The sequence below is a fragment of the Engraulis encrasicolus genome, chromosome 14 (assembly GCF_034702125.1).
Source record: "Engraulis encrasicolus isolate BLACKSEA-1 chromosome 14, IST_EnEncr_1.0, whole genome shotgun sequence".
NCBI lineage: Eukaryota > Metazoa > Chordata > Actinopteri > Clupeiformes > Engraulidae > Engraulis > Engraulis encrasicolus.
In genome coordinates, this window is record NC_085870.1 from 55255546 (window position 1) to 55281630 (window position 26085).

Sequence of the window (26085 nt, forward strand, 5' to 3'; positions counted from 1 at the left end):
CATTCATCCATTCATCCATTCATCCATTCAATGCATTGTTCTCATTGACTTCTTCTCAGATAAATATGCCATTCGATTCATTCCTCGAGAGAATGGGGTCCACACTATTGATGTGAGGTTCAACGGCAGCCAAATCCCTGGCAGTCCATTCCTAGTGCGAGTTGGAGAGCGTGGAGAGAGTGGAGATCCTGGCTTAGTAACTGCGTATGGAGCTGGTCTGAAAAGAGGAACAACAGGTACCTTGGGTCCCAGATTCACAAAACTATTCCTCAAATTTGCACTGTATAATATTTTCAGTAGTTTAATTCCAGAATTAATGCTGCCCGCTCACAAATGCTACCTTTGTCATGAATACTTACCACCACCTTCAAATTTTTAGTATTCATTATAACTAGAAAAGTGGCACTAAACATAGATTTGTATAGCTACAAAACTTACTGTACTATTCTACTGCACTGTACTATACTAGTGAACAGAGGCGTATCTTGCCACCAGGCAAGGCAGGCAGCCGCTTGAGGCCACAAGCCTCCAGATAGTGAGTAACAGCCCACACTTTACCACTGTAGTGGCGATTTTGGTTCAAATGTTAATTGTTTTGCATTTTTGCTTGGGGCCCCACCTGACCCTAGAATCACCTCTGCTAGTGAATATAAGTTTATTACTATCAATTTTGACAGTAGGCAGCGCGGTTTCAATGAGCAGCATAGTTGCAATACCTACTCTAGCCACAATCCTACACAGTGCACCTTTAAAGGGGTATGCCACTATTTGGGGGCTTAATGCAGTTACAATCGTTGGCTGGGGTTTATAAAGGTGGTAAAGTGTCTTATTTTTCATGTTAAGCGTTGTCTTGCTTTAAGAGAAGTTAAAAGAGGGAATATGTCGCTAAGCTAGTGAAAGTCAATGGATCCGTCGCAAAATAACTCTTAATCCGATCTATTTAAATCTCATTTATTAAATCGGACTTAAAAACATCATGTAAACGTAGCCACTCTGTCATTTTTTTTACAAAAAAACTGTAGAAAGCAAAGAGAGAAAAAAAGAAAAAGATCAAAAGACAATATTACAGCATCAGTCCAAATGGATCATCATTAATAATATCATCATTTAATCATAGTAGGTCTACATGTCAAGTTTCAATCACAGGAAACATTTTAAATCAAAGTCCACATTCAAACCGTGAGGTGCTAGAGTTTTAAGATTGTGAATCCAAAAATGATCCCTTCTAGATAATAACAGGTCGAGGTTCCCCCCCTAGGGGGCAAAGTCACCTTCTCGATTCCAATGTGTTTTAATGAAGAAATGGGATGATTAAACTCCACAAAATGAGCTGCTACAGGATAATTTAAATTTTTACTGGTACTTCTGTGCTCTGCAATCTGGGTTTGTAGAACTCTAGATGTTTTGCCCACATATGATTTACCACAAGGGCAAGTAAGTAAATAAATTACAGATGTGGTGTTGCATGAAATTTTCCCTTTAATTTGGATATCTTTTCCTGTGTGTGGATGTTTAAATTTGCTGCATTTGTAGGTGTAATTACATTGGGTACAAGATCCACATCGTCTATTCCCATCTGGGATAGGAGTTAACACCGGTTGGGAACTAGAAGTGTTAGGAGGGAGGTAGGAATGCACCAACTGATCTCTCAAGTTTTTACCTCTTTTGTACACTATGAGAGGATGTTCTGATTTTAGAATATGCCAGTGTTTATTTATGATGCTGCGTTAAGTCACTGATTGCCCATGGTATTCAGTTGAGAATACTATCCTTTTATTTGATTTAACCTTATTTTTTGTTGAAAGTAAATTGGACCTTGGGATGGTTTCTATGGCATTGTTCAAAACCTTTCAATGGTAACCCCTTCTTGAAAAGTTGGTGTTTCTCCTAAAATTCTCAGGTGTTTTACAAATACGCTTCACTCTACATAATTGACTAAATGGGAGACTTTCCTTTAGATGACGTGGATGCTCAGAGTCAGCCCGAAGTAGGGTATTGCGTGCCGTAGATTTACGGTATAGATCAGTATATAGGTGAGCCCCATTGCGAATGATCCATAACTCCAAGAAACTAATTTTGTTTTTATCGTATTCCATTGTGAAGGATAAATATTCACAACATGTATTCAGATATGTGAAAAACATTTGTAACTCCACTAGCAAACCCTTAAATATACATAGCACATCATCCAAATAGCTTTTCCATAATATTGAGTTATATCTAAAACTGTGGTTTGAATAAATATAATGTTCTTCAAACAGACCCATATATAAGTTTGCAAATGAAGGCGAGAATGCACTTCCCATAGGGACTCCCCGTTTTTGTTTGTAAAATGTATCCTGAAATATCCAATAATTATATTCCAAAATCAGTTTGGTAAGAGTAAGAATGGACTCTTTTGAGGGACACATTGAAGGGTCATTTAAGTAATGGTCTAATGCAATTAACCCGCCATCATGGGGTATAACAGTATACATGGCATTTATATCAAAATAGGCCAAAAACACTTCTTCCCCAAGAGTTACTGATTCCACAATGTTGATAACATGACCCGTGTCTTTTGTGAACGAGGGTAATCCCTCAGCTAATGGCCTAATAAAATGGTCTACAAAGGTGGACAGATTTGAGGTCACAGATCCTATATTGGCCACAATAGGCCTACCAGGTGGACATTCCAACCTTTTTTGGTAGGATATAAAATGTAGTAACAATAGGGTGTTCAATTTTTAAAAAGTTAAATTCATCTCTTGATATCTCCCCTTGATGTAGTAAATCATTCAAAGTATCTAAAATCATACATTTAAATACCTGTGTGGTATTGTCAGACAGTACCTCATAAAAGTTCCTATCAGACAATTGCCTTACTATACACATTCTTCAACATAATCAATTTTATTCATCACAACTGTTGCTCCTCCCTTGTCGGCGGGTTTTATTACAATAGAGTCGTCACTCTTCTAAGGCCTTCTTCTCTTCTTTCGACAAATTGTTGTATGCAGACCTCTGATTTTCATTTAGAAATGCATCAACTTCTTGTTCTACTAATCTGCAGTAAGTCTCTATGGAGTTATTCCGGTTTACAGGGGGCATGAAAAGACTTTTCCCCCTGAAGACTTTCCTTGATTCCTCTGTATTACTTGCTGTCTGAGAGTTCAAATCATCTTGTTCTGTGCCATTATCAAAGAACTCTCTCAGGCGCAGTTGCCTGAAAAACTTAAACATGTCTACTTTTATGTCAAATTTCTTCAGATGATTAGTTGGTACAAAAGATACTCTGTTAAGTATTGAAAGATGGAATTGGTCTAGGCTCCAACCCACCTGCTCCCCAACGGATACTTTTGTTTGTGATGCGCTGAAGCTTCAGATGATGGATAAAAAAAACAAAAAACGGCTAAGTGGGGAGTGAATAATAATAATAATAATAATAATAATAATAATAATAATAATAATAATAATAATAATAATACATTTTATTTTTGAGCGCCTTTCAAAATACCCAAGGACACTTTACAATCAAAACAAAAGTACAACAAAGCTTCAGTGAATTAACAATAGGAGAGTAAAATGCAAAAATAAAATAGAAATAAAAGTACAATAGAAATAAATGTTTTAAAATAAGAAAAAGAAGTTGAATGCATTTGAAAATAGAATAAAAATGAGGGGAAAAAATAATATGTAAAATAAAAAATAAACTGATAATTAAAATAAAGTGGAAGTGCCTGTCAGTGAAGTTGAAAAGCAGTTGTAAAAAGGTGTGTCTTCAGCTTAGATTTAAAAGTATACAGTGTAGAACACTGACGAAGTGACAGTGGGAGAGAATTCCAAAGTTTGGGGCCAACAACACTAAATGCCCTGTCGCCCATGGTGCGCAGGTGTGTGGAGGGAACTGTAAGGAGGAGTGAGTCAGTGGAGCGTAGTGTGCGGGTGGGATTGTATGGGGTGAGGAGACTTGTGATGTAGGAGGGTGCAAGGTTGTGCTGGGCCTTGTATACCAGGAGGAGAATTTTGAAATGGATACGTGAATGGATAGGAAGTCAGTGTAATTGATAGAGGATAGGGGTAATGTGATGCCAGGGTCTGGTGTGTGTAAGTAATCTAGCTGCTGAGTTTCATGTCATGAAAGCCATAATTCTTTGATCTTTCAGAACATTTTCATCTGCACATACTTTCTTTTCATGATATAAGGTAATCTGGCAGAGTTTACCATCAACAATAAAGCGGGGACGATGGGCGCTGTTGCTGTGACCATTGAAGGTCCTTCCAAGGTGCTTCACTCGTCTCATACTCACACTCACTCTTTACAACCCTTTGACTAGATTCCTAATCTCCTATTTATTTGTATTTGCTGTTGTCTCTGTTATTTTGCTCATTTGGATTTTGTCTCAACCGGCTTGAGATTGGCCGTCTATGGGCATGTCCATATCGTTTCTTAAAACAACCCTTATTCTTTGTTTTCAAGAATATGCCACTCACCAAGTATTTAGTGGTGTTCACTGGTATTCCATAACAAATTTTATAGCAAGACATGGCTTTTTCCGCCGTGTTTTTGTTCACATTTTGTAAAGACATTTGTTTCTTTCATTCACAAAATGGCAAATAAAAAAATGACAGAAGCCGTATCTCGCTTTCAAACTTGTTTGGGAATGCCAGTGTCTGGAGTGGTTTTAAGAACAGATTTGAATGGCCTATAGACGGCCATTATATAGTCACTTGAGACAAAAAAAAAATTAGCCAAATAACAGAGACGGCAGCAAACATAAAAATATTCACACTGCTATGCCTTTTCACATTTACTGTTGAGTTTTATTTGCTGTTGCACCTTTTAACTTGTATTGCTGACTTTTGTTTCTTTCTACTGTCTTACGACTTATTTCTACCGTTTTACTACTTTATCTTACCACTGTTTTAACATGCTACTATTTTAACATTCTGTAAAGTGTTCTTGGGTACCTTGAAAGACGTTATAAATAAAATGTATTATTTTTATTATTATTGCCAAGGTGAAAATGGAATGCCGGGAGTGCCCGGAGGGATTCAATGTGTCATACACACCACTGGCCCCAGGGAATTATGACATCAGCGTCAAGCACGGCTCTAACCATATCAGTGGTAGTCCTTTCAAAGCCAGAATTACCGGTATGTGTGTGTGTGTGTGTGTGTGTGTGTGTGTGTGTGTGTGTAGGGGGTGTATATGCACAAACCCCAACACTGAAGTTGGAACACATCCGGTACATTGTGAATATCAACAAAATACTCAAATTCTCAAAATAATCATTTTCAAAATTCAATTCTTAAATCAAATATAAAATAATACAAAGAAAACATAGCCATCAGAAGAGAGCAAAATGATTGTTTTGGGGATATTCATGAACATGAAAAAGTCACATGCCTCAAACGATTTGGAACAGGGGCAATCAAAGGTAGGAAAGGAACAGAAACAGAAAGGAAGACACTTGCTAACAAGATTGCATTCTTGCAGAAAATGCTAAAAGCGGGCTTGCCTTTTGGGCAATAGCTGAGCAGTTTTAGTTAAATAAATAACATACGTGCTATTAACTTAGCTAAGGAACACTGCATATAATGAAATCTGAAAAGCAATCTGGGTCGTAGTGGGATTCGAACTGACAACCTCCTGATCTTCAAACTAACAGCATAGCCACAAAGCCAAGCAGCTGCCTGTAATTAGTTCCCCAGCAAGACAATATGAAATGTAATTGTATGTAATGTAATACTTCTCATTGCATCAGGATAAAATGTAAACTGTAACTTCATCCCCTGGGGAGGGTGGGGGGGTTATATGAGGGTGGTGGGTGGGCACTAAATATACAGTCTGACATTTTTGGGGGACTTCAGATTTGAATATTTTGTTTCTTTCTTATTTTTTTCTTTTTACTATTGTCCTTCTTTGTTGTTAAACCCATGTTTTGTTTATTGTATTGTTTTATTAAAAAAGAAAGGTAAATGAAAATATATTTAAAAGAAAGGAAAAAAAAAGAAAAAAAAAGAATGAAAGACAAAAAATTAGGTACCCCATAAGGGGGGATGGTGGTTGGGTTTAGAAAAAAAAAAAAGACAATATGAAATTGCCTAGAAGTGTTCTACAGCTCTTATCCTGGTTCCCAAATAAATGCACATCTGACAGCTTTTGAAAGCTGTTCTACTTTGATACTTGGTGGATGAATTAAAAAATATATGTTAAGAAAACATCAACAGTCCTAGACAAGCCTAAGTTTCAAATGAACAGTGCTCTAAGTGATGCATTTTATTACCTCCGTCAAGGAGGTTATGTTTTCGATCACGTTGGTTTGTTTGTCTGTCTGTTTGTTTGGTTGTCTGTCAGCAGGATAACTCAAAACGTTATGCACATATTTTGTGAAATTTTGTGGAGTTGTTGGAAATGACAAAAGGAACCAGTGATTACATTTTGGTTGTGATCTGGATCCAGAATGTCTTAATATTCTTCACCATTGCAGGATAGGGCAAATCGGGCAAAACATTCCAGTTTCTAACTTCGCTAAAACAAGGCAGAAAGACCTGAAAAAAATGGGTGTAACAAAGAACATTTGACTATCGAACAGCTTCCTTGGCGGAGGTCTGCACTCCTAGTAACATTTTGTAGTTTAACCCGATTTAGCCTGGAGCAACACATACACTGCATTCAGACTCTTGAGATTTGAGGGTGAATGAACACATTATAATGCAATATGGGGGTTCTAGCTTTTAAATGCAACGTATTTCCTCTTTTTGTGTGCTTTGGAGGCTGAGATATTTAGGTTTTAACCTAAACCTTTAACCTACTGGAGCGCGTATCTCAAAGGGCCTTAGCCTAAGTAGTACTTAACACTACGTAAGTTCACACATAACACCATCGTGGAGTTTACAGAGCATTTCCCAAAGCCATATTACCAAAGAACGATCATAGGATGACCCGTAACTCGTAGAGAAATCCATGAGTGGTCTGGAGTAGTCGTAACACGCTAAGATTGATCATAGCGGCATGGCACAGTGGAGACACCCACAGGATATGGAGGGAAAAGAGGAAACTTGCGCTTATGGGGCACCTAAGTCTCCACCCCTTCCGGGCGGCTTGTGGGGCTGGCAACGGAAAAACTTTTGACTGGGCTGTAATGGACTGATCAAAGCTATTTTCCGACCCACCTCGCATTTCCCCGTCGATCACACATATGCTGTGCCTCAGAATTAATAACAACCAATGGTGTGCTTGTTGACTTCACTTGGCAAGCGATTTTTGAGTTGTGTGTGTGCAAAAATATGTAATTATTTGGACTACACAACAGACGTTGCATGTCCGACGTGCAGCCACTTAAGCCACGGTGCAGCGGTAGGGTTGGCTGTGCCTCGGTCCACGTCAGATATGGGTCATTCCACGCCAAATCAACAAGAGCCCGCGCACTTAGGTCTCAAAAAATTCTGAAAATATTACCAAGTGTACCCATGGTACTTAAGAGAAACACTGTAAATTTATTTGAATGTAAGATGTATACTCTCCGTGTTACAGCCAATTTTACTGAGGGAGGGGGGTGCCCATTTTGTTCACACTCTTTTTTTTGTCAAAGTTCACAAGCCCGTAGCTCAAGAACTAAACCATGTAGGAAGCTCAAATTTGGCATGCTGGTACATAGATAGGAATAGTTTGTTGCAAAACTGTCAGTTTTGGTCTGTATGATCCTGCATCGTCATAGCATTCCCTCAAAGATGATACAAATTGTACTGGTGTTTTTGGCTGTGCTCTGTTTAGGCCTTCAGAAGACATATTTGTGCCCAACATAGCCTCATGATTTTTTCCCCTTGTAGATACAAGTAGAAACACTCCCATAAAAATCTATAAATAGAAAGGAAACCCCATCAGTGTTTGACCAGAAGACCTCACAAGTCTGACAAATCATTTTGGGTGTCATTTTCAGAGCACCAGAACACCTTGTGGGATTGTCCACAGATTTTTATTTTATATTTTTCTTCATTCTCCATGAAGTCTTCTTTTTAAAAATGACAATGAGACTTGTCTTATGTGATGTTTTCTTTTGTAATTTCCACCCTGAACATGGGTAAAATGCAAAAAGAGAGCAACATGATTTTGATAACATTTAATGTAAAGACTAAATAATCAAATGCAAATTTTGCCCAGACATGATCACCCGAGAGTCCCTGTGCAGGGGTGCAGGTATCCCTTTCAATTTCAATGATTTCAGGAGCGTTCAATGTGGGAGCAGGTTCGCACACCAAAAGAGACAGTAGGTCAGGCACAAGGAGTCATGTTGTTACTTTTTTTGACCAGCAGATGGCAGCGGAAGAAACGCATAGAAAACATATTGCTCTCAATGTGCATGTTGCCCATGTTCAGGTTGGAAATTACAAAAGAAAACATCACATAAGACAAGTCTCATTGACATTTTTAAAAAGAAGAATTCATGGAGAATGAAGAAAAAAATAAAATAAAAATCTGTGGACAATCCCACAAGGGGTTCTGGAGCTCTGAAAATGACACCCAAAATGATTTGTCAGACTTGTGAGGTCTTCTGGTCAAACACTGATGGGGTTTCCTTTCTATTTATAGCTTTTTATGAGAGTGTTCCTACTTGTCTCTACAAGGGGAAAAAATCAAAAGGCTATGTTGGGCACAAATATGTCTTCTGAAGGCCTAAACAGAGCACAGCCAAAAACTCCAGTACAATTTGTATCATCTTTGAGGGAATGCCATGACGATGCAGGATCATACAGACCAAAACTGACAGTTTTGCAACAAACTATTCCTATCTATGTACCAGCATGCCAAATTTGAGCTTCCTATATGGTTTAGTTATTGAGCTACGGGCTTGTGAACTTTGACAAAAAAAAGAGTGTGAACAAAATGGGCACCCCCCTCCCCCAGTAAAATTGGCTGTAACACGGAGAGTATACATCTTACATTCAAATAAATTTACAGTGTTTCTCTTAAGTACCATGGGTACACTTGGTAATATTTTCAGAATTTTTTGAGACCTAAGTGCGCGGGCTCTTGTTGATTTGGCGTGGAATGACCCATATGCAAGGCGCACGTGTAGTCTCCAACACAGTTTTGCACAAAAGCTAAAATAACGTTTCTTGCGTGCCGAAAATGAGTGGTCTTACGGCGCAAATCCAAACCTTTCAAATTCACTGTCATCATATGTGAAATCCGGAGCACATGCCAAACGGGATGAGGATTTAGCTTGACTCGCTCCATTAACTCGCATTCAAAATTTTGCGAGCTCCAGCCCCATGGATCGGAAGTAGAAGGGCGTGACTTAGGTGCCCCATTGATGCTGTTTAAAGACGCGAGTGTAGATATGATGGCATCACAGTTGACACAGCAACGGAAATAAGAATTGTGTAAGTGTATAATTAAGTGCATAATTAAACTGTGATCAATTGTAATTTGTGTGGGTGTAGCCATCTTCTCTCGCCTGAGCCGTTGGAGCGCTGGACCTTCTATTCTCTTCATATCAAGTAGGCCTAGCTATTGAAGACTATCAACAAATTTTGCAGCACAATGTAGGAGTCCACCCCTGAATCCCATAGAAAACCTATGGAGAGATCTCAAAATGGCAGTGTGGAGAAAACACCCTTCAAATCACCTCAAGGATGGTCAAAAATTCCAGCAGAGCGTTGTAGGAAACTCATTGATGGTTATCAGAACTGCTTGTTCGCAGTTATTTTGTCTAAAGGTTGTGCTACCAAGTATTAGGCTGAGGGTGTCAATACTTCTGTCCAGCCCATTTTTGGAATTTTGTGTAAAATGATCATGCCTCATGATTTTTTCCCCTTGTAGATACAAGTAGAAACACTCCCATAAAAATCTATAAATAGAAAGGAAACCCCATCAGTGTTTGACCAGAAGACCTCACAAGTCTGACAAATCATTTTGGGTGTCATTTTCAGAGCACCAGAACACCTTGTGGGATTGTCCACAGATTTTTATTTTATATTTTTCTTCATTCTCCATGAAGTCTTCTTTTTAAAAATGACAATGAGACTTGTCTTATTTGATGTTTTCTTTTGTAATTTCCACCCTGAACATGGACAAAATGCAAAAAGAGAGCAACGTGATTTCTATAACATTTAATGTAAAGACTAAATAATCAAATGCAAATTTTGCCTGAGAGTCCCTGTGCAGGGGTGCAGGTATCCCTTTCAATTTCAATGATTTCAGGAGCGTTCAATGTGGGAGCAGGTTCGCACACCAAAAGAGACAGTAGGTCAGGCACAAGGAGTCATGTTGTTACTTTTTTTGACCAGCAGATGGCAGCGGAAGAAACGCATAGAAAACATATTGCTCTCAATGTGCATGTTGCCCATGTTCAGGTTGGAAATTACAAAAGAAAACATCACATAAGACAAGTCTCATTGACATTTTTAAAAAGAAGAATTCATGGAGAATGAAGAAAAAAATAAAATAAAAATCTGTGGACAATCCCACAAGGGGTTCTGGAGCTCTGAAAATGACACCCAAAATGATTTGTCAGACTTGTGAGGTCTTCTGGTCAAACACTGATGGGGTTTCCTTTCTATTTATAGCTTTTTTATGAGAGTGTTCCTACTTGTCTCCAATAGGGGAAAACATCAAAAGGCTATGTTGGGCACAAATATGTCTTCTGAAGGCCTAAACAGAGCACAGCCAAAAACTCCAGTACAATTTGTATCATCTTTGAGGGAATGCCATGACGATGCAGGATCATACAGACCAAAACTGACAGTTTTGCAACAAACTATTCCTATCTATGTACCAGCATGCCTAATTTGAGCTTCCTATATGGTTTAGTTATTGAGCTACGGGCTTGTGAACTTTGACAAAAAAAAAGAGTGTGAACAAAATGGGCACCCCCCTCCCCCAGTAAAATTGGCTGTAACACGGAGAGTATACATCTTACAGTCAAATTACATTTATAGTGTTTCTCTTAAGTACCATGGGTGCACTTGGTAATATTTTCAGAATTTTTTTGAGACCTAAGTGTGCGGGCTCTTGTTGATTTGACGTTGAATGACCCATATGCAAGGCGCACGTGTAGCACGTGCAGTTTTGCACAAAAGCTAAAATAACGTTTCTTGCGTGCCGAAAATGAGTAGTCTTACGACGCAAATCCAAACCTTTCAAATTCACTGTCATCATACAGTATGTGAAATCCGGAGCACATGCCAAACGGGATGAGGATTTAGCTTGACTCGCTCCATTAACTCGCATTCAAAATTTTGCGAGCTCCAGCCCCATGGATCGGAAGTAGAAGGGCGTGACTTAGGTGCCCCATTGATGCTGTTTAAAGACGCGAGTGTAGATATGATGGCATCACAGTTGACACAGCAACGGAAATAAGAATTGTGTAAGTGTATAATTAAGTGCATAATTAAACTGTGATCAATTGTAATTTATGTGGGTGTAGCCATCTTCTCTTGCCTGAGCCGTTGGAGCGCTGGACCTTCTATTCTCTTCATATCAAGTAGGCCTAGCTATTGAAGACCATCAACAAATTTTGCAGCACAATGTAGGAGTCCACCCCTGAATCCCATAGAAAACCTATGGAGAGATCTCAAAATGGCAGTGTGGAGAAAACACCCTTCAAATCACCTCAAGGATGGTCAAAAATTCCAGCAGAGCGTTGTAGGAAACTCATTGATGGTTATCAGAACTGCTTGTTCGCAGTTATTTTGTCTAAAGGTTGTGCTACCAAGTATTAGGCTGAGGGTGTCAATACTTCTGTCCAGCCCATTTTTGGAATTTTGTGTAAAATGATCATCCATTTGACTTTTTTTCATTCTCTTTTGTGTTTTTTTCATTGCGAGACAAACAAATGAAGATATTAATGACGAAGTATTTGTGATTGCAATCATTTTCTAGAAGAAATTGATTATTATCTGACAGAATTGAAGGGGTGCCAATACTTTTGGCCAGCACTGTATTTCCAAGGCCACATTTATCAGCCAAAGTGCTGAAAAGTAGTAGTTTCCAGGGGTCTTCATAACCGCATTTCAGGAAAAAAAGATGTTCCAACCCCTGTACGTCCTTGGCAATGGCAGTACATCACAAAATATTTCTGTCACTTCCTGTGGAGTCTCTCAAAGTATGCGGAGACAGGAACCATTTAAGTAGACGTGCAAAACCTCAAAAAACGTAGATAGACTAGTAGATACGTAGATACGTAGATACAGCGCTTATCAAATATGAAATGAGCACATACTGTATGTCCCCCAAAACAATCATTTTCTCAGTTAACAGATAACATGTTGTCTTTTCACTATTCTCCGTCTAATATGGATTTAATGTTTTAAAAATAGTAGTATTTTATTTTTCAAATGTGCCAACTTCATTGTAGTTGGGATTTGTATTTATGTGCTGTGTGATGTTAAAATAAGTATTTCTATGGGGCAATTAAGTTTAATCTAAGTAGTGCTTTAGATTTAGTCCGCGAGGTGACAATTCCCATTCAGTATAATGTCTGTATTATGGCTATGTGCTTTAGTATATTTTATTACTGGAAATGACTTCCTTTCATCTACTGAGGTATGAGAAAGTTTGGGCACCTTTTTGGAAAATCATTACATCGGCTTGTCTCTCGTTGAGCTTTTGAAGCAGCAACTTCTTTTCAATATACATTAAAGCGTAGACAAAGAGAAACATTTCAGTTGTGAAATAATTTTAATAGGTGTAACAAAAACAGTTTTATGTTGATTTAAAGTAAAATATGCCTGTACATAAATATGGTCACAAGAAAATGTACCAATAATATGAAGGTGAGTTCATGTTTGCTGCTAATTGCCTGTGGATGCTTCCAATACAACCCCCCACAGTCTAGACTCTAGTAACACTGCATTATTCAGAATATTCTGTCAAGAATGCCTCAAATTCACTCAGATTACTTCTCTACCTTGTATAGAGGTCCTGATTCGAATCTATTCACTTATTTTCAATTATTGTAAGATCTCAAGATCGTTATAGCCATTTCAAGACATTGTACTTGTACTTTTGCATCAACTCCTTGTTGAATTTTGATCAGTGCAATGCAATTACTGTCCTTCTGGAGGCTCCAAACTCGGCACAGCTTAAACTTTATGACAGACTCTTTAACATTTGCTTGAAAATCTGTTGATTTTAAAATAAAAAAAGAGAGACAAAGCCCTCAACTTTAATATGCTTTATATTACCTATGCTAGCCACACAGACCCATAACAAGATATGCCTTCTGCCAGATTACTGTCAGATATGGTCAACTAACTGTAGCTCAGTCTCATCTGACCCCAATATGATTTTCCAAAATGCTTTGGCATGTCCAGATATGCTTTTTACACAAGTCATACAACATACACTCACCGGCCACTTTAATAGGAACACATACACCTTCCTCCTACACCCATCCTCTTGTGTGCTTCAACTATGTGACAGACTTCCTCACGTTTTGAGTATGGTGGCGGGAGCATCATTATATTCGGCTACCTTGGTGCCTCAGCCCCTTGTCAGTTTGCTATTATCAGTGGAACAATGACCTCAGAAGTTATTTGAGATATTTTACAGAAAAAATGTGAGGTAGTCTGTCACACAGTTGAAGAACACAAGAGGATGGGTGCTGAAATGGGACAACAACCCATGTTTTAGAAGCAAATCGACTTTAGAATGTCTTCATAACAATGAAATCCACATTCTGGAAAAGCCCAGTCAAAGCCCTGACAAAAAACAATTGAGATGATATGGCATGAAGTCAAGAAAGCTATATACTCCAGAAATCCCAGAAACCTTGCTGAAGAGGGGCAGTTTTCTAAAGAAGAGGGAGACAAGATACGTCCATATTGTTTTGTTAATCTATTCTGCAACTACAGGAAACGTGTTGTTAAGTGTATTGCAACTAACTGAGGGTTAAAACCTATTGAATGCAAGGGTGTACTTACTTATGCCTTTCTGTCCTGTGAATGTGAATGTGAATGTGAATTCTGGGAAGATCAGACCATGTTTTATGACCAATTTTGACAGAAGGGTGTGCAAACTTTTTCCTATGACTGTATGTTGAAATGATGTTGCTGCCTCAAAAGTTCAACAAGAAATAAATGGATGATGATTTTCCAAAAGGGTCCCCAAATCCTCATACCACTGTAGGTGTGAATCCTTGCCATTCAAATATTTGAGAATATACTGTCTGAAACTACAGTGTATATGAAATGCATTTTGCAATGCAAAACAATACAATGCCCAATACAACAATGTCAATTTCCCAAAGACGTTCCAAAATGGATAATGTCATTTTGCAACAAAGCTCTTCATATTATAGTATTCTGCACCTCATTGTTACTCATTTCCCGTAGGCCACTGTCTGGTGAATGTAAGTAATGCCAGTGAGAGATCGACACTCATGGTAAACCCTGGGGCCAAGTCCAGTGGTGTCGCTGCTTCAGACGCCAGCAGGGTGATGAGCCGAGGTCCAGGCCTGAGCAAAGCCTTCGTTGGCAAGAGGGCCAGCTTCTCTGTGGACTGTAGCCAAGCAGGTAAGAGGAGACTACAATCCTGCCCTACAAAAGCAAAGTGCAGCCAATGTTGAAACTGAGAAAAAATGCCAAACCGCCAAACCGGTTATAGTACCTTGCGCTTCAAAAGCGCCACATTTTAATGGTCTTTTAGACTTTATTAGTGACAGGACAATTAGAGAGAGACAGAAAACGTTTGGGAGAGAGAGACAGGAAGGGGCTGGCAAAGAACCCAGGCCAGAATCGAACCCAGATCGGCTTCGCAGCAAAGTGCCCCACCGTTAAGCCATGCCAGGGCCACATTTGCAGTTCTGATCCTTACCAGCGGGCGTCACTGTTTTGACAAAAGACTCACAAGGCTTGTACAGACGCTGCAAAAATTGGGACCACCTCGAAATTACCAGTTTTTCTTCAGGTCTTACTATTTTTTGGCATGTGTTTCAGGAAAATGAAAGGGGTATGCCACTATTTTGGGGCTTAATACAGTTAAAATCGTTGGCAAATACTGGCATACCCCTTGAACATTGTGGTTTCATTCTATAAACTGTTGACAACATTTCCTCCAAATTTCAAAAGAAAATATTGTCATTTTAGAGCATTTATTTGCAGAAAGTTACAATTGGTCAAAATAACAGCAGTGTTAATTTTGACAGGAATTTTTGAATTTAGATTTAGTTTTAGTCTCTTGACGAAAATGTAATTTTAGTTTTAGTCACAATTTAGTCATCTAAATAATTTTTTTGTTTTTTTGTTTTTGTCTAGTTTTTGTCGACTAAAATTCATACAATTTTAGTCAACTAAAATATTATTCATTTCCTCTTGTCTACACTTCTCTATAAAATTGTCAAACTAAAATACCATTTGGGGAAATCAGTGATTAAAATGACATATTGTAATCATAAAATAGTCTATTGTCAGAAACTGCCAGAGCATCTTATAAGCCGCCTGTCCAATGTGTAAAACAAATCTGCGAGACTCATAAATCTCTGTCGATATTTTAGAACGACTTCGGAGGAAAACGGGACTGCACGTTGAGAAAAAATACTTGTGGGTATACCAGTAATCAAGAGCGTCGCGGGGTACAGTAGCCAGGTTACTGTATGAAAGCGGCACCTGTTGGAAGACGTCTCTCTCTCTCTCTCTCTCTCTCTCTCTCTCTCTCTCTCTCTCTCTCTCTCTCTCTCTCTCTCTCTCTGTCTCTCTGTCTCTATGTCTCTCTGTCTCGTGCGCGCGCGTATTGCAAGCTGTTGCATATTATTTGCTTGATGCAAAGTTGTGATGGCATAAGCGCTCTCGTTGACATGGTTGTGTCCATGGTTGCATGCATCCCAAGACGTTATTGCAATAACGCATCTGAAAGCGTGGAAGGGCCGTTCACTTCCTATTTCAGTGTCCTTGACTGAAACAAGTCGCAAAACTCCACACTTCCAAATCCTTTGCGATCGGCACTAAAGTGATTCTTATCAGAAGGCTTGTGTCTAGGCCTACGCATAGACCCTTAAATTACAAACATTAGCAAACATTGAAAAAAGATCAGACAACGACCCTCGGGTAGCAGGTTCATGAAAGCGACAGGGAGTGGAGAAGTTCCGCAAAAATGCATCGTTAGAGAAAGATGTTTGCTACTGTGCGACAGCACCACCACTATTTCATGACTGCATAAACTTCTTCGTCATGGATAAATGGGCAACAATATTTTTTCCAGCCAGGATTGTACTGAAAAGTAGGCTACTGCTGTTAAAAAAAGGTCACGGATGTGCGGCACGACGCTGCCTGTCACTGTGCCTTCGTGTGTGTGTGAGGGAGGGGAGGAGGGAGACGCGGAGCAGATAGGGTCGCGACTTGCGAAATAGCAGGCAATTCTTTTATAATGTTTCAGTGACATATTCACAAACATGCTTCCTATTGGTTTTCGTCTCCGGTGGTATTGTAGTCACATTTTTATTTTTTTGACGAAAATATAAATCAATATCGTTATATTTTTCGGACAAACGCATGCTGTTTTTTTCGTCATCGTTTTATTGTCGTCAGGGGAAAAACAATCGTTAAAGATAGGCCTAATTATGACGAAAATATTTCGTCACGAAATTAACACTGAATAACAAAAAAGATGCAATGTTTTTAGACTTCAAAAAATCCAAAGAAAACAAGATGATATTCACTTTAAAACAACATAATAGTAATGATCTAACTTAGGAAGTGTTCAGTAATCAATATTTGGTAGAATAACCCTAGATTTTAATCATAGCTGTCATGCATCTTGGCATGCTCTCCAGCAGTCTTTCACATGCTAATCTCAATTTGTTCTTAATTTTTGCCGTGGCTGTATTTCTGAAAGTGTGCTCTCTGCTGTTCGTGGGAGAAATTGCATGTTCTGTGTCACTCAAGAAAGGCTGCCAGACGGTTAGCACAGGGGGCTGGAATATAATCCGTGCATGCGCAAGTTCTGAGGTACACTACTGTATATCAAAACTTCATCACGTGAGTGTGCCGCGCTAGCCTTGCGCACCATCCTACGTACTTCTGCCAAGAGACTTGGCTCTGCACTAGGTCTGGTAACTTAACTTTTCTGTGGAGCGATGTTGAGGTAGGATTTGGCCGGTGTTCTGACAAACGGTCCTACATTGTAATTTTATCCTACGGTAGGATGTTCTGTCAGACATGTCTGTTAAACGGTCCAACAGCTTCAAAGATAGACGTCCGACATGTTTGTTCAACAACTTATCCTGATTTTCCGAAAATTTCCTTCCTGCTTGCTGCAATTGCGTCAGCTCAAGCAACCCCTTGACCAGGGATTCTTAACCTTTTTGACATCGAGGCACATTTTTTCCAGTGCACAGTGTCCCGGGGCCCATATTACCCATGTATATATTATTATATTACATTATATTAGGCTATATTATATTACGTTACATACCATTATATTATATTATATTATATTATATTATATTATATTATATTATATTATATTATATTATATTATATTATGATAATATAATATAGGCTTATAATATTGATATAAATTATAAATAAATAGGTTATTACTGAAGTATTTTTTTCCACAAGGAATAGCTCTATATTAATTAATGCTAATGTTAATCTCATTTAACCTCACTCATCAAATCCACTCACAGTTTAGCAAATCAGTCATTCACACATTTGAATGCCTCTCTGACAGCTCAAAGTTTGCGTGACAGCTCTTGACTTGGGCTTTGTAATGAATCTGCTGATCGTAAATACAAGACACTTTTCTACAGGCCTACAAGAGGAAACGCAGCGCGGGAACACCAGAGTCAGACGGAAAACTTTCCAGTATCACGCAAAATTCGTGAAAGGACTGTCATGTTGGGGACACTTGGACAAGTATAAGGGATAAAGATTCAGTAACTAGAATTATTTTGAGTTGCCTCACCGTTGAACATCTATTTCTAACTACTAAAACGTGAGGATATTAGGACAGAAGACGTCGCCAAATCAGCTGGGAACCGTAACCGCTTGGTAATTTCTCTTTTTTCAAATAGCCCACTGCAAAAGGTGTTACCATCACAGGCTGTGTTACTGTCTTGTTCTTAATAAATCTCCCCCTAACAACAAAAACGCGAGGTGTGGTCATCGCGGTATGACAGTTGCGTTTGAGGGGAAAGACAAGGTCTATTTGATAAGCGGTCCCACGGCCCAAGCGGCCCAATGGTGCGAAAGTTGACTGCGGCCCTGGAGGTTGTGAGCCCTATGGTTCAGAATCCCTAGCCTGGTCCTGACCATCCCATAATACTACTATTTCATTTCGTATTTCTCCCCCACGTGGGGCGCTTTTTTTCTTATTGGCTGTTTTCTGATTAGATTAGATGGGGGGGATTGCAATCAAAATCCCACCGATCGGACACTCCACAGAAGAGCAAGGCCAGACTACTGTAGTGGAGCTAATCCTTTGGCGGAAATACGTAGGATGGCTCGCAAGTCTATACTTCGTCCTCTTTAATCCCCCACGCGATCTGATAAGGTACAAATTGATACTGGTAACGAGGTGCCTACTGGCAGTTAGCTGTCCGAGAGCTGATGACTATTATTGCCCCTCTCGAGGCCGTCGTTATCAGGCGATTATCACCACCACCTTATTAAAAGTGTGCTATCGCCGCTTATCGATTAATGGTGGCTTCTCCCTCATCCCCGGTGCCATATCCACCTGAAGTTCAGCTTCACAGCTTCAGCTTCACAAGGTTTTACAACCTCAATATGTTATCTCCCACATCCTTTGGGAATTCGGTTCTAAGCTCGTGACAGAGTCAGAACTCAGTTCCCCCAGCTCTTAATTTTCATCATCAGAGTTCCTGCACTTATCGTGTGTGCCACATTTTATGTGTGACGGGAGAAAAAAAGCTGGAGAAGGAGTACGTGTGTTTGCGCTGGATTGGACTGGGAGCTGAGATGAGGAACAAATGCTTCTCATGTTTTTCGATATCCTCGCTTTGAGACAAGCTCAAGCAACCCTCTCCCCTAGGAAAAAGGGGATCCCCGAAAAGCTTGCCAGTTTGAAAACTGTTTACCATCATATCTGTGATTGTTTGAATAGGTGCACAGCACTATTGTCAGTGCTGGCTGGCGCCTAAGCACGTTATTATTGGGAGTCTGAGCAGGTTTCGCAATGCCACGAAAGCCCCCACCTCAAATAGTAAGCTACTGCTATGCTCTCAGTGCTCCTCCTCCGCTTTGAGTACGGCAACTTTTCTTAACCTTTTGCATTTCACACCTATGGTCATATTTAGAAAAAATCCCTGCTCCTCAATTACTGTAGTAGATGTTTTTGTGCACAGTACCCCGACCCCCTCCAAGTCCCAAATTAAACACAAGCAGCATAGCGAGGCAGACTGGGCCTATTGATCAATAGATGACTGACTGTCTGCATTCTCTGTTCTATGCAGTTTTCTTTTTTATAATGCAAACACAATTCAGTCTTGCACCAGTTTTCAAATGTCTCATAGCCTATTTGCCATGACTATTAAAAGTAACATCAAACTCTTCCATTATAGCCTTATGAAACTTTCGGGCAGTTTAGTCAGTTTTCCAAGTGTCAAAATCAGTTGACATTGCAAGCCAACAGGCATTCTTAGTGCAATACTACTAAAATTATTTTTGAAACTTAATGTAAAACTGTGACTTGTTTGTATTAGTTAGCCTTCACTTAACTTTAAACAGAAAAACAACCTACTCAACCCATATTTAACCCCTACATCCCCTTCGAACTTAAAGCGATGGTTCGGAGTAGAATCACCCTAATGCCATTTGAACCGTGACACCCATCCACCTTTACACCCGAAGTGTTTTCTGTCGCAGGCTTACATCAACAGAGTTGCCGTGTTATTCGATGTTTATTCCGGTTAGCTTGACTCAAGCGCATATGGATACTGGGCACCGTCTCCAAACTTTCCCCACAAAAATAACATGTCATGACACCAAACTTCTGCAGTAGCACAAATATGGTCTGTACTCACGAAACGAAGCATTTGGAAGTTTGGAAATAGTCCAGGAGTTTATTATTATCAACACAAGCCGAATAGCTTCTCTGCTGCTAAAGCTGCGCCAACGTTACTTCCGTCATCTAAGACAAGCATGTAAGAGTCCTAAACGAAGCTCATAATATGCACAATGAAAAGTGAATTCAGCATCAGTATTGATAACGAAAATCCTTGTCTAATTGATAGTAGGTAAGATTTGAAATATCTTTTAAGTATTGCCTTGAAAATATAAGCCTTAATCACAATTCAATGAAAACTTTTTTAACACTCTCGTCTGGAAGTTTGTTGAAGACTTTTACGGGCTTGTCTCATATGACGGAAGTAACGTTGGCACAGCTTTAGCAGCAGAGAAGCTATTCAGCTTGTGTTGATAATACTAAACTCCTGGACTATTTCCAAACTTCCAAATGCTTCGTTTCGTGAGTACAGACCATATTTGTGCTACTGCAGAAGTTTGGTGTAATGACATGTTATTTTTGTGGGGAAAGTTTGGAGACGGTGCCCAGTATCCATATGCGCTTGAGTCAAGCTAACCGGAATAAACATCGAATAACACGGCAACTCTGTTGATGTAAGTCTGCGGCAGAAAACACTTCGGGTGTAAAGGTGGATGGGTGTCACGGTTCAAATGGCATTAGGGCGATTCTACTCCGAACCATCGCTTTAAGTCGGAACATGAAAATCATTCTCAACTTGACAATATGGTTGTGGTTCTAAGTTCTACATGATTCGTACGAGAGTCATTGTGAGAACACATCTATTCAAACAACAAATACTGTAACACAACAACTGAAAACCGTAGAGAGCATTTCAACACAAGTTTTTCAAAATGCGTCCATAAAACATAACTTATATGATTTGGTACTAAAGTGGTCAGACGTCCGTCCTTAGGATGAACCGTCCGTCTTTTCAGTGCCTGGCATGAGTCACAGCCGGCGCCCAATTGATTAAAAGGTATTGAAATCCATGAAATTGCATCTAAGAAACGCACATTTTCTTGGGGGAGGACCCAAACCCCCCGTCCAAAAAAACGTCCTCCTTTTTGCTGTCACGGACATGGTCACTCTATTTGGTATTGATGGGGTTGTCGGAAAATCATGGGTTCTGCACTTCCTTTTGGGTGGTATTTTCAGACGATGAGGGTTCCTTTTTTCAGCCAATATGAACACTACATTTAGAGAACAGTCAACGTGGCCTATGATGAAAGTTACACCATCCTGTCTGTGAAACATGCTGTGAACATACTCATAGAATGATGAATACATTACCCTCTGAAAAATACTGGAGGAAATTTGACATCAAACTTGAAGCTGCACACGGGCCATTGTTTGGGCATGCCAACATGACAATAATCCAAAACAGAAAGCCATGTCAACCTGTCATTAGCTTCAGAAAAATAAAATGAAGGTTGTTGATCTCACTGTCCTGATCGCAACATCAATGAACCACTCAGGGGAAACCTCAAACATGAGGCTCTGGCAAGACACCCAACGATATTATAGGAAACAACCATTCTTCCAGCAAGAAGGGTCTGTTTTGCCATCTGAGAAAATTAAGAGTCTTATCCTCAACTATTACAAACGATTTAAAGCAGTCAATGATGTTAAACGGGGCAGTATACAGCATCAGAAACTAGGGTATGTAAACTTGTGATCAGGGTAATTTGTGTAGTTTGTGTTGTGATTCTGATTTTGAAAGAGTAAACACAGATTGCTAATAAATGTCAGTCAGTAGCAATGAGTGAAAAAAAGGGTTTTGCGTAATCCCTCATTCTTTGAGAAATCGCTAAGAAAGCATATATTCTTCCAGGGTATGTAAACATATGACCACCACTGTAGTGTACCTCAGAACTTGCGCATGCACAGATTATATTCCACCCCCCTGGGCTAGCCGTCTGGCAGCCTTTCTTTCCTTCACAGAACCAAGGTTACATCCGTACGTTTTCTTGGAAAAATGTCTGACTCTCTAAAAAAACAACATGTTTTTTTATATGTAAAACATGTATAGTGTGGCGCTGCGATTTTTGAGGTAGCGCTGGAGAGTGTGGCGCCATTATCGTCACGTGGGTCACGTGATGGCGAATACATTTAGCTCACGCCGAGCATGAACAGACTAATGGAGAGTCAAAACAGGCCTTAAAGGTGCACTGTGTAATATTTTTGGTAGTTCATTTCAAGTATTCATGCTGCCCATTCATGAATGTTACCTTAAACATGTAGGGTTTTCTTTTGCCTTAAGACATGTAAAAGTTTTTATCTTTTACCTGACATGTTTCGACGGAAGTAACACCGTCGAAACATGTCAGGTAAAAGATAAAAACGTTTACATGTCTTAAGGCAAAAGAAAACCCTAAATGTTTAAGTTAAACAGTTAGACTTAATACATAACATAAATGTTACCTTTTTAACAATCACTTACCACCACCGTCAAATTATATGTATTCATTATGACTGGGAAAATGGCACTTTCCATACATCAGCTGCACTGACTACAACAGGAAAGCCCTGCAGTGTATTGAACACAGCTGGGAAGATCATCAAGGCACCTGTCCCCTCCCTGCAGTCTACACTACCTGCCTCACCAGCAAAGCCCTCAAAATTGCCTGATTAGTCTCCTGCCCTCTGGAAAGAGGTACAGGAGCCTCCGGTCCAGAACCACCAGGCTGGCGAGCACCCCCTCCCAACATGGACTGCTCCAGCCACCAGGCAGACGGGAAGCTAAGACCCTGCAAAACTTCCTGTACTTTGGTCATACTAATACGTGTTGGTTTATTATTTGGTAAATAGTCATAATGAAGACATAAAATTTGGCAATACGCATCACAGTTTCAATGAGCAGCATAGCTGGAATACCTACTCTGGCCACCATCCTACACAGTGCACCTTTAATACTTGCTACCGCCCCCCACCCCCACATACATCTTCCAAAGTATAAATAATCAGCTCTCTCTCTTTCTATACGTGTCTTTCTCTCTCTCTCTTCTCTTTCTTTCGCTCTCTCTCTATATATATGTCTGCCTTTCTGTCTCTCTTACCTCTGGCAGGCAGGAACATGCTCCTGGTGGGTGTACACGGGCCCGACACGTCACCATGTGAAGAGGTGCTGGTTAAGCACGTGGGGGATCTGCAGTACAACATCAGCTATCTGCTGAAGGAGCGTGGCAGCTACGTTCTGGCAGTCAAATGGGGAGACGACCACATCCCCGGCTCACCTTTCCACGTCACCGTTCCATAATTCCTCACACATCACAATCTGAAAACACTTAAGAACAACTACCCCTAACAAGCTTTATAAATACTTAATAAACCATGAACCAATTATCAATGAGGTTTTGACAAATGTTATTAAATGAGTAAGAAAAATAACTATGTTAACACTGCAGACACAGCACAGGTCCTGGAATTTTGTCCTCCAAAGACCAGAGTGCATGAAGCCGTTGTTTTTGGCAGGCAAAAGTACGTACATCTCATACAGTAGAAATTGATTCCTACTCCACTGTGCAATTGTAGTTTGTTTGAATATATGGTCAGTTCTTTCATAATTGTTAAAAATGTGTCTATAATGCTTTTAGGAGTATTTTTTTCTGAAGTGTTACCAAAAGTTTTTGTTTGTACCTCTCTCAATTATTTCATAATCTATGAGACACAGGTCTAGGAGACACAGGTGGTTATCCCCAAAATGCTGCCTTCACAACAAAAAGTAGTGAGTAAAAGCCATTAGAAGTTAATCTGCACTTATGGTTTTGCCTGTGCAAATTCCCCCATGTCAGCACCAAACTTAACAATTGAAACCACTCTTCTTTCATTACAAAACATTAAAAGGTTGTTTCATACCTCATTCCATTCTTTAGCAATTATGCCATTGAACATACCTGGGTATATAACAATTTATTTCATAGTTGTTTTTTTTTGGCTTTGGTAGCTTCCCAACCATACAGTGGTGCTGCCTTCTCCAAAATGGAGTATAAGGGGCAAGGCTAGCAAATCCAAAATGAAACTGCCGTCACGTAGATTATCGATAGGCTATCTTTGGTTGGAGCATTTTGGGGCAAGGCCAGCAACGTCATAACTGTCTGATTGAGCCATCTGGCATGTGCAGCCAGGCCCACTCCCCTCGACTCTCTGTCTAGAATGAGATTGTTTTTTTGTTTTTTTTTAACCAGAGCTCAAGCAAGAAGACTATACTTCATTTCTTCTGCTGATACAGTTATCACATGTCATTCACACTGCTAACACTAACAGAATATGTTCCTTTCTGTGCTCCTGACTCAGACCTTTTTTTTACACAATGTAGATCAACTGCTTCATGTGACCGACCCCCCATAAAAAGCAGAATTGACATGTTTCCTAGTCATTGACACTGAATGTTAGGATTGGAAATTATGCGATGCTGCAACATGATCTCCAAAAATTCCGTGCTCCTGGACACGGATGTTAAGGACACAAAATCCGTGTCCAGGAGCACGGATTTTGCCAAAATTCCGTGCTCCTGGACACGGAATTGTTTTCTGTGCTCCTGGACACGGAATTGTTTTGGCAAATTCCCTGCTCCTGGACACAGATTTTGTGTCCTTAACATCCGTGTCCGGGAGCACAGAATTTTTGGAGATCAGGCTGGATTCAGACTCCTTTGCATCAACTGAATTGGCATGGTGTTGGTTTTAACCAGACCAAACCACAAACTGAGTTGCTGTTTCATCCCTATTGCTCATAAATAGTTCCCAGTTTTTGTATTTCGAATTAATAGTATTTAACACTTGTCTCCTTGTAAATACCATAATTTGGCCTTAATTACTACTGATCTCTAATTTTAGTTGAGATTTTAAGAGTGATGTAAGCAATATATATGCATTGACTGCAATGACATCATGTGATAATTTCTATTACCACGAATATGACTTGTAGAATTTGACATCTGAATAATACTTATACAATATTTTTCATGCTTTTAACCATGTCTATGCACAGTGCAGTTACATCTCAATAATTAAAATAGTAAGTAATAAAATAATAATTACAATATTAATATGGGGAAATCTCATTTTTAGTGCAATTTCAAAATACTAAAAGTAGATCAGATCACACAATAAAGTGACATAATTTGAGTCCTAATCAAGGTTAAGGGCAATTAAGACAACTATCATTTAAAATGACAGTACATTTTTGACTTGAGTAATTTAGTACCATTCCACAATACAGTATTTCAATTGAGTTGTGCCTGATAGTTCTAAAGACCTCTAAAGAGTTCTTAAATTACATGGTGCAATTATGCATGTTGAACAGCACATTCCTTTGTTTTGACGACAGATCACCTTACCTCACCTGACCTTTCCATCTACTACTATGCTCTTGCTATTGGAAGCTCAGAGATGTGTGAATAAATGAGTTGTCAGTGACATTCATAATAAATTATTGAAGATATTTTTGTAAGTATAGTGAAGGAAATCTATTGCCTTTGCAACAATAAATGGCTTCTTTTTATAACGTTCAGATGTTATCAGCATTAGGGACTGTGCAGGAGCAAAATACAGTAGACAATATGCCTTTAAATTTGGTTATTTACAACTCTAAAACTCATCCTTCAGTTTACCACGTGCCAGTAACTATGTATTCCTTTGAAAACCATTTTCAAGATTGTAAACTCGAAATGTGATTGTACACAATAAAACAACCCTATGATGTGCAAAATTATTCTAAGTCATTCTTGTTATTATTACAGGGTAGTTTTATGTCAATTCAAATGATTCCCTAGAATCTCCCCAGGTGACACACTCTGATTTGCCTGATACCTCACATACAGGTTTTGACGTCAATTGAAAGAGTACCAAGTATTAGCACCCTACATCTAACGGTTGTGGAGATGAGGCCCTCCAAAGTTTGGGTGCCATGCCCACTTTTCAAGCATACTAAATTTACAAGCAGATTTTGAGACCTCTAGTTTTAGTTTGAAGGAGTAATGCAGGCCTAAAAATCGCCATGCCCCCTCAATATGACCCTGTCTATCAGATGATGTACTGACAAATACCATACCTTGATTATTTGTGGCTATATTAGGGCTCTAAATTAACTTTTTCCATCACCAGCCAATTTGG

At 39.4% G+C, this 26085-nt stretch overlaps 1 protein-coding gene across 4 annotated transcripts in view; it reads left to right on the forward strand.

Annotated features, from left to right (window-relative positions):
* flnbl (filamin B, like) overlaps positions 1-25684 on the forward strand; it is a 249417-nt gene extending 223733 nt beyond the window's left edge. Inside the window, exons 46-50 of one of the 4 annotated variants that reach the window (XM_063216180.1) lie at positions 60-236; positions 4186-4265; positions 5001-5136; positions 14323-14502; positions 23038-25684. In XM_063216180.1, coding sequence (XP_063072250.1) covers positions 60-236; positions 4186-4265; positions 5001-5136; positions 14323-14502; positions 23038-23228 — 764 coding nt within the window. In that variant the 3' untranslated portion in view covers positions 23229-25684. The remainder of the gene's footprint in view (positions 1-59; positions 237-4185; positions 4266-5000; positions 5137-14322; positions 14503-23037) is intronic. The other 3 variants (XM_063216181.1, XM_063216182.1, XM_063216183.1) reach the window with 3 other exon arrangements.
* Positions 25685-26085: the final 401 nt, after the last annotated feature.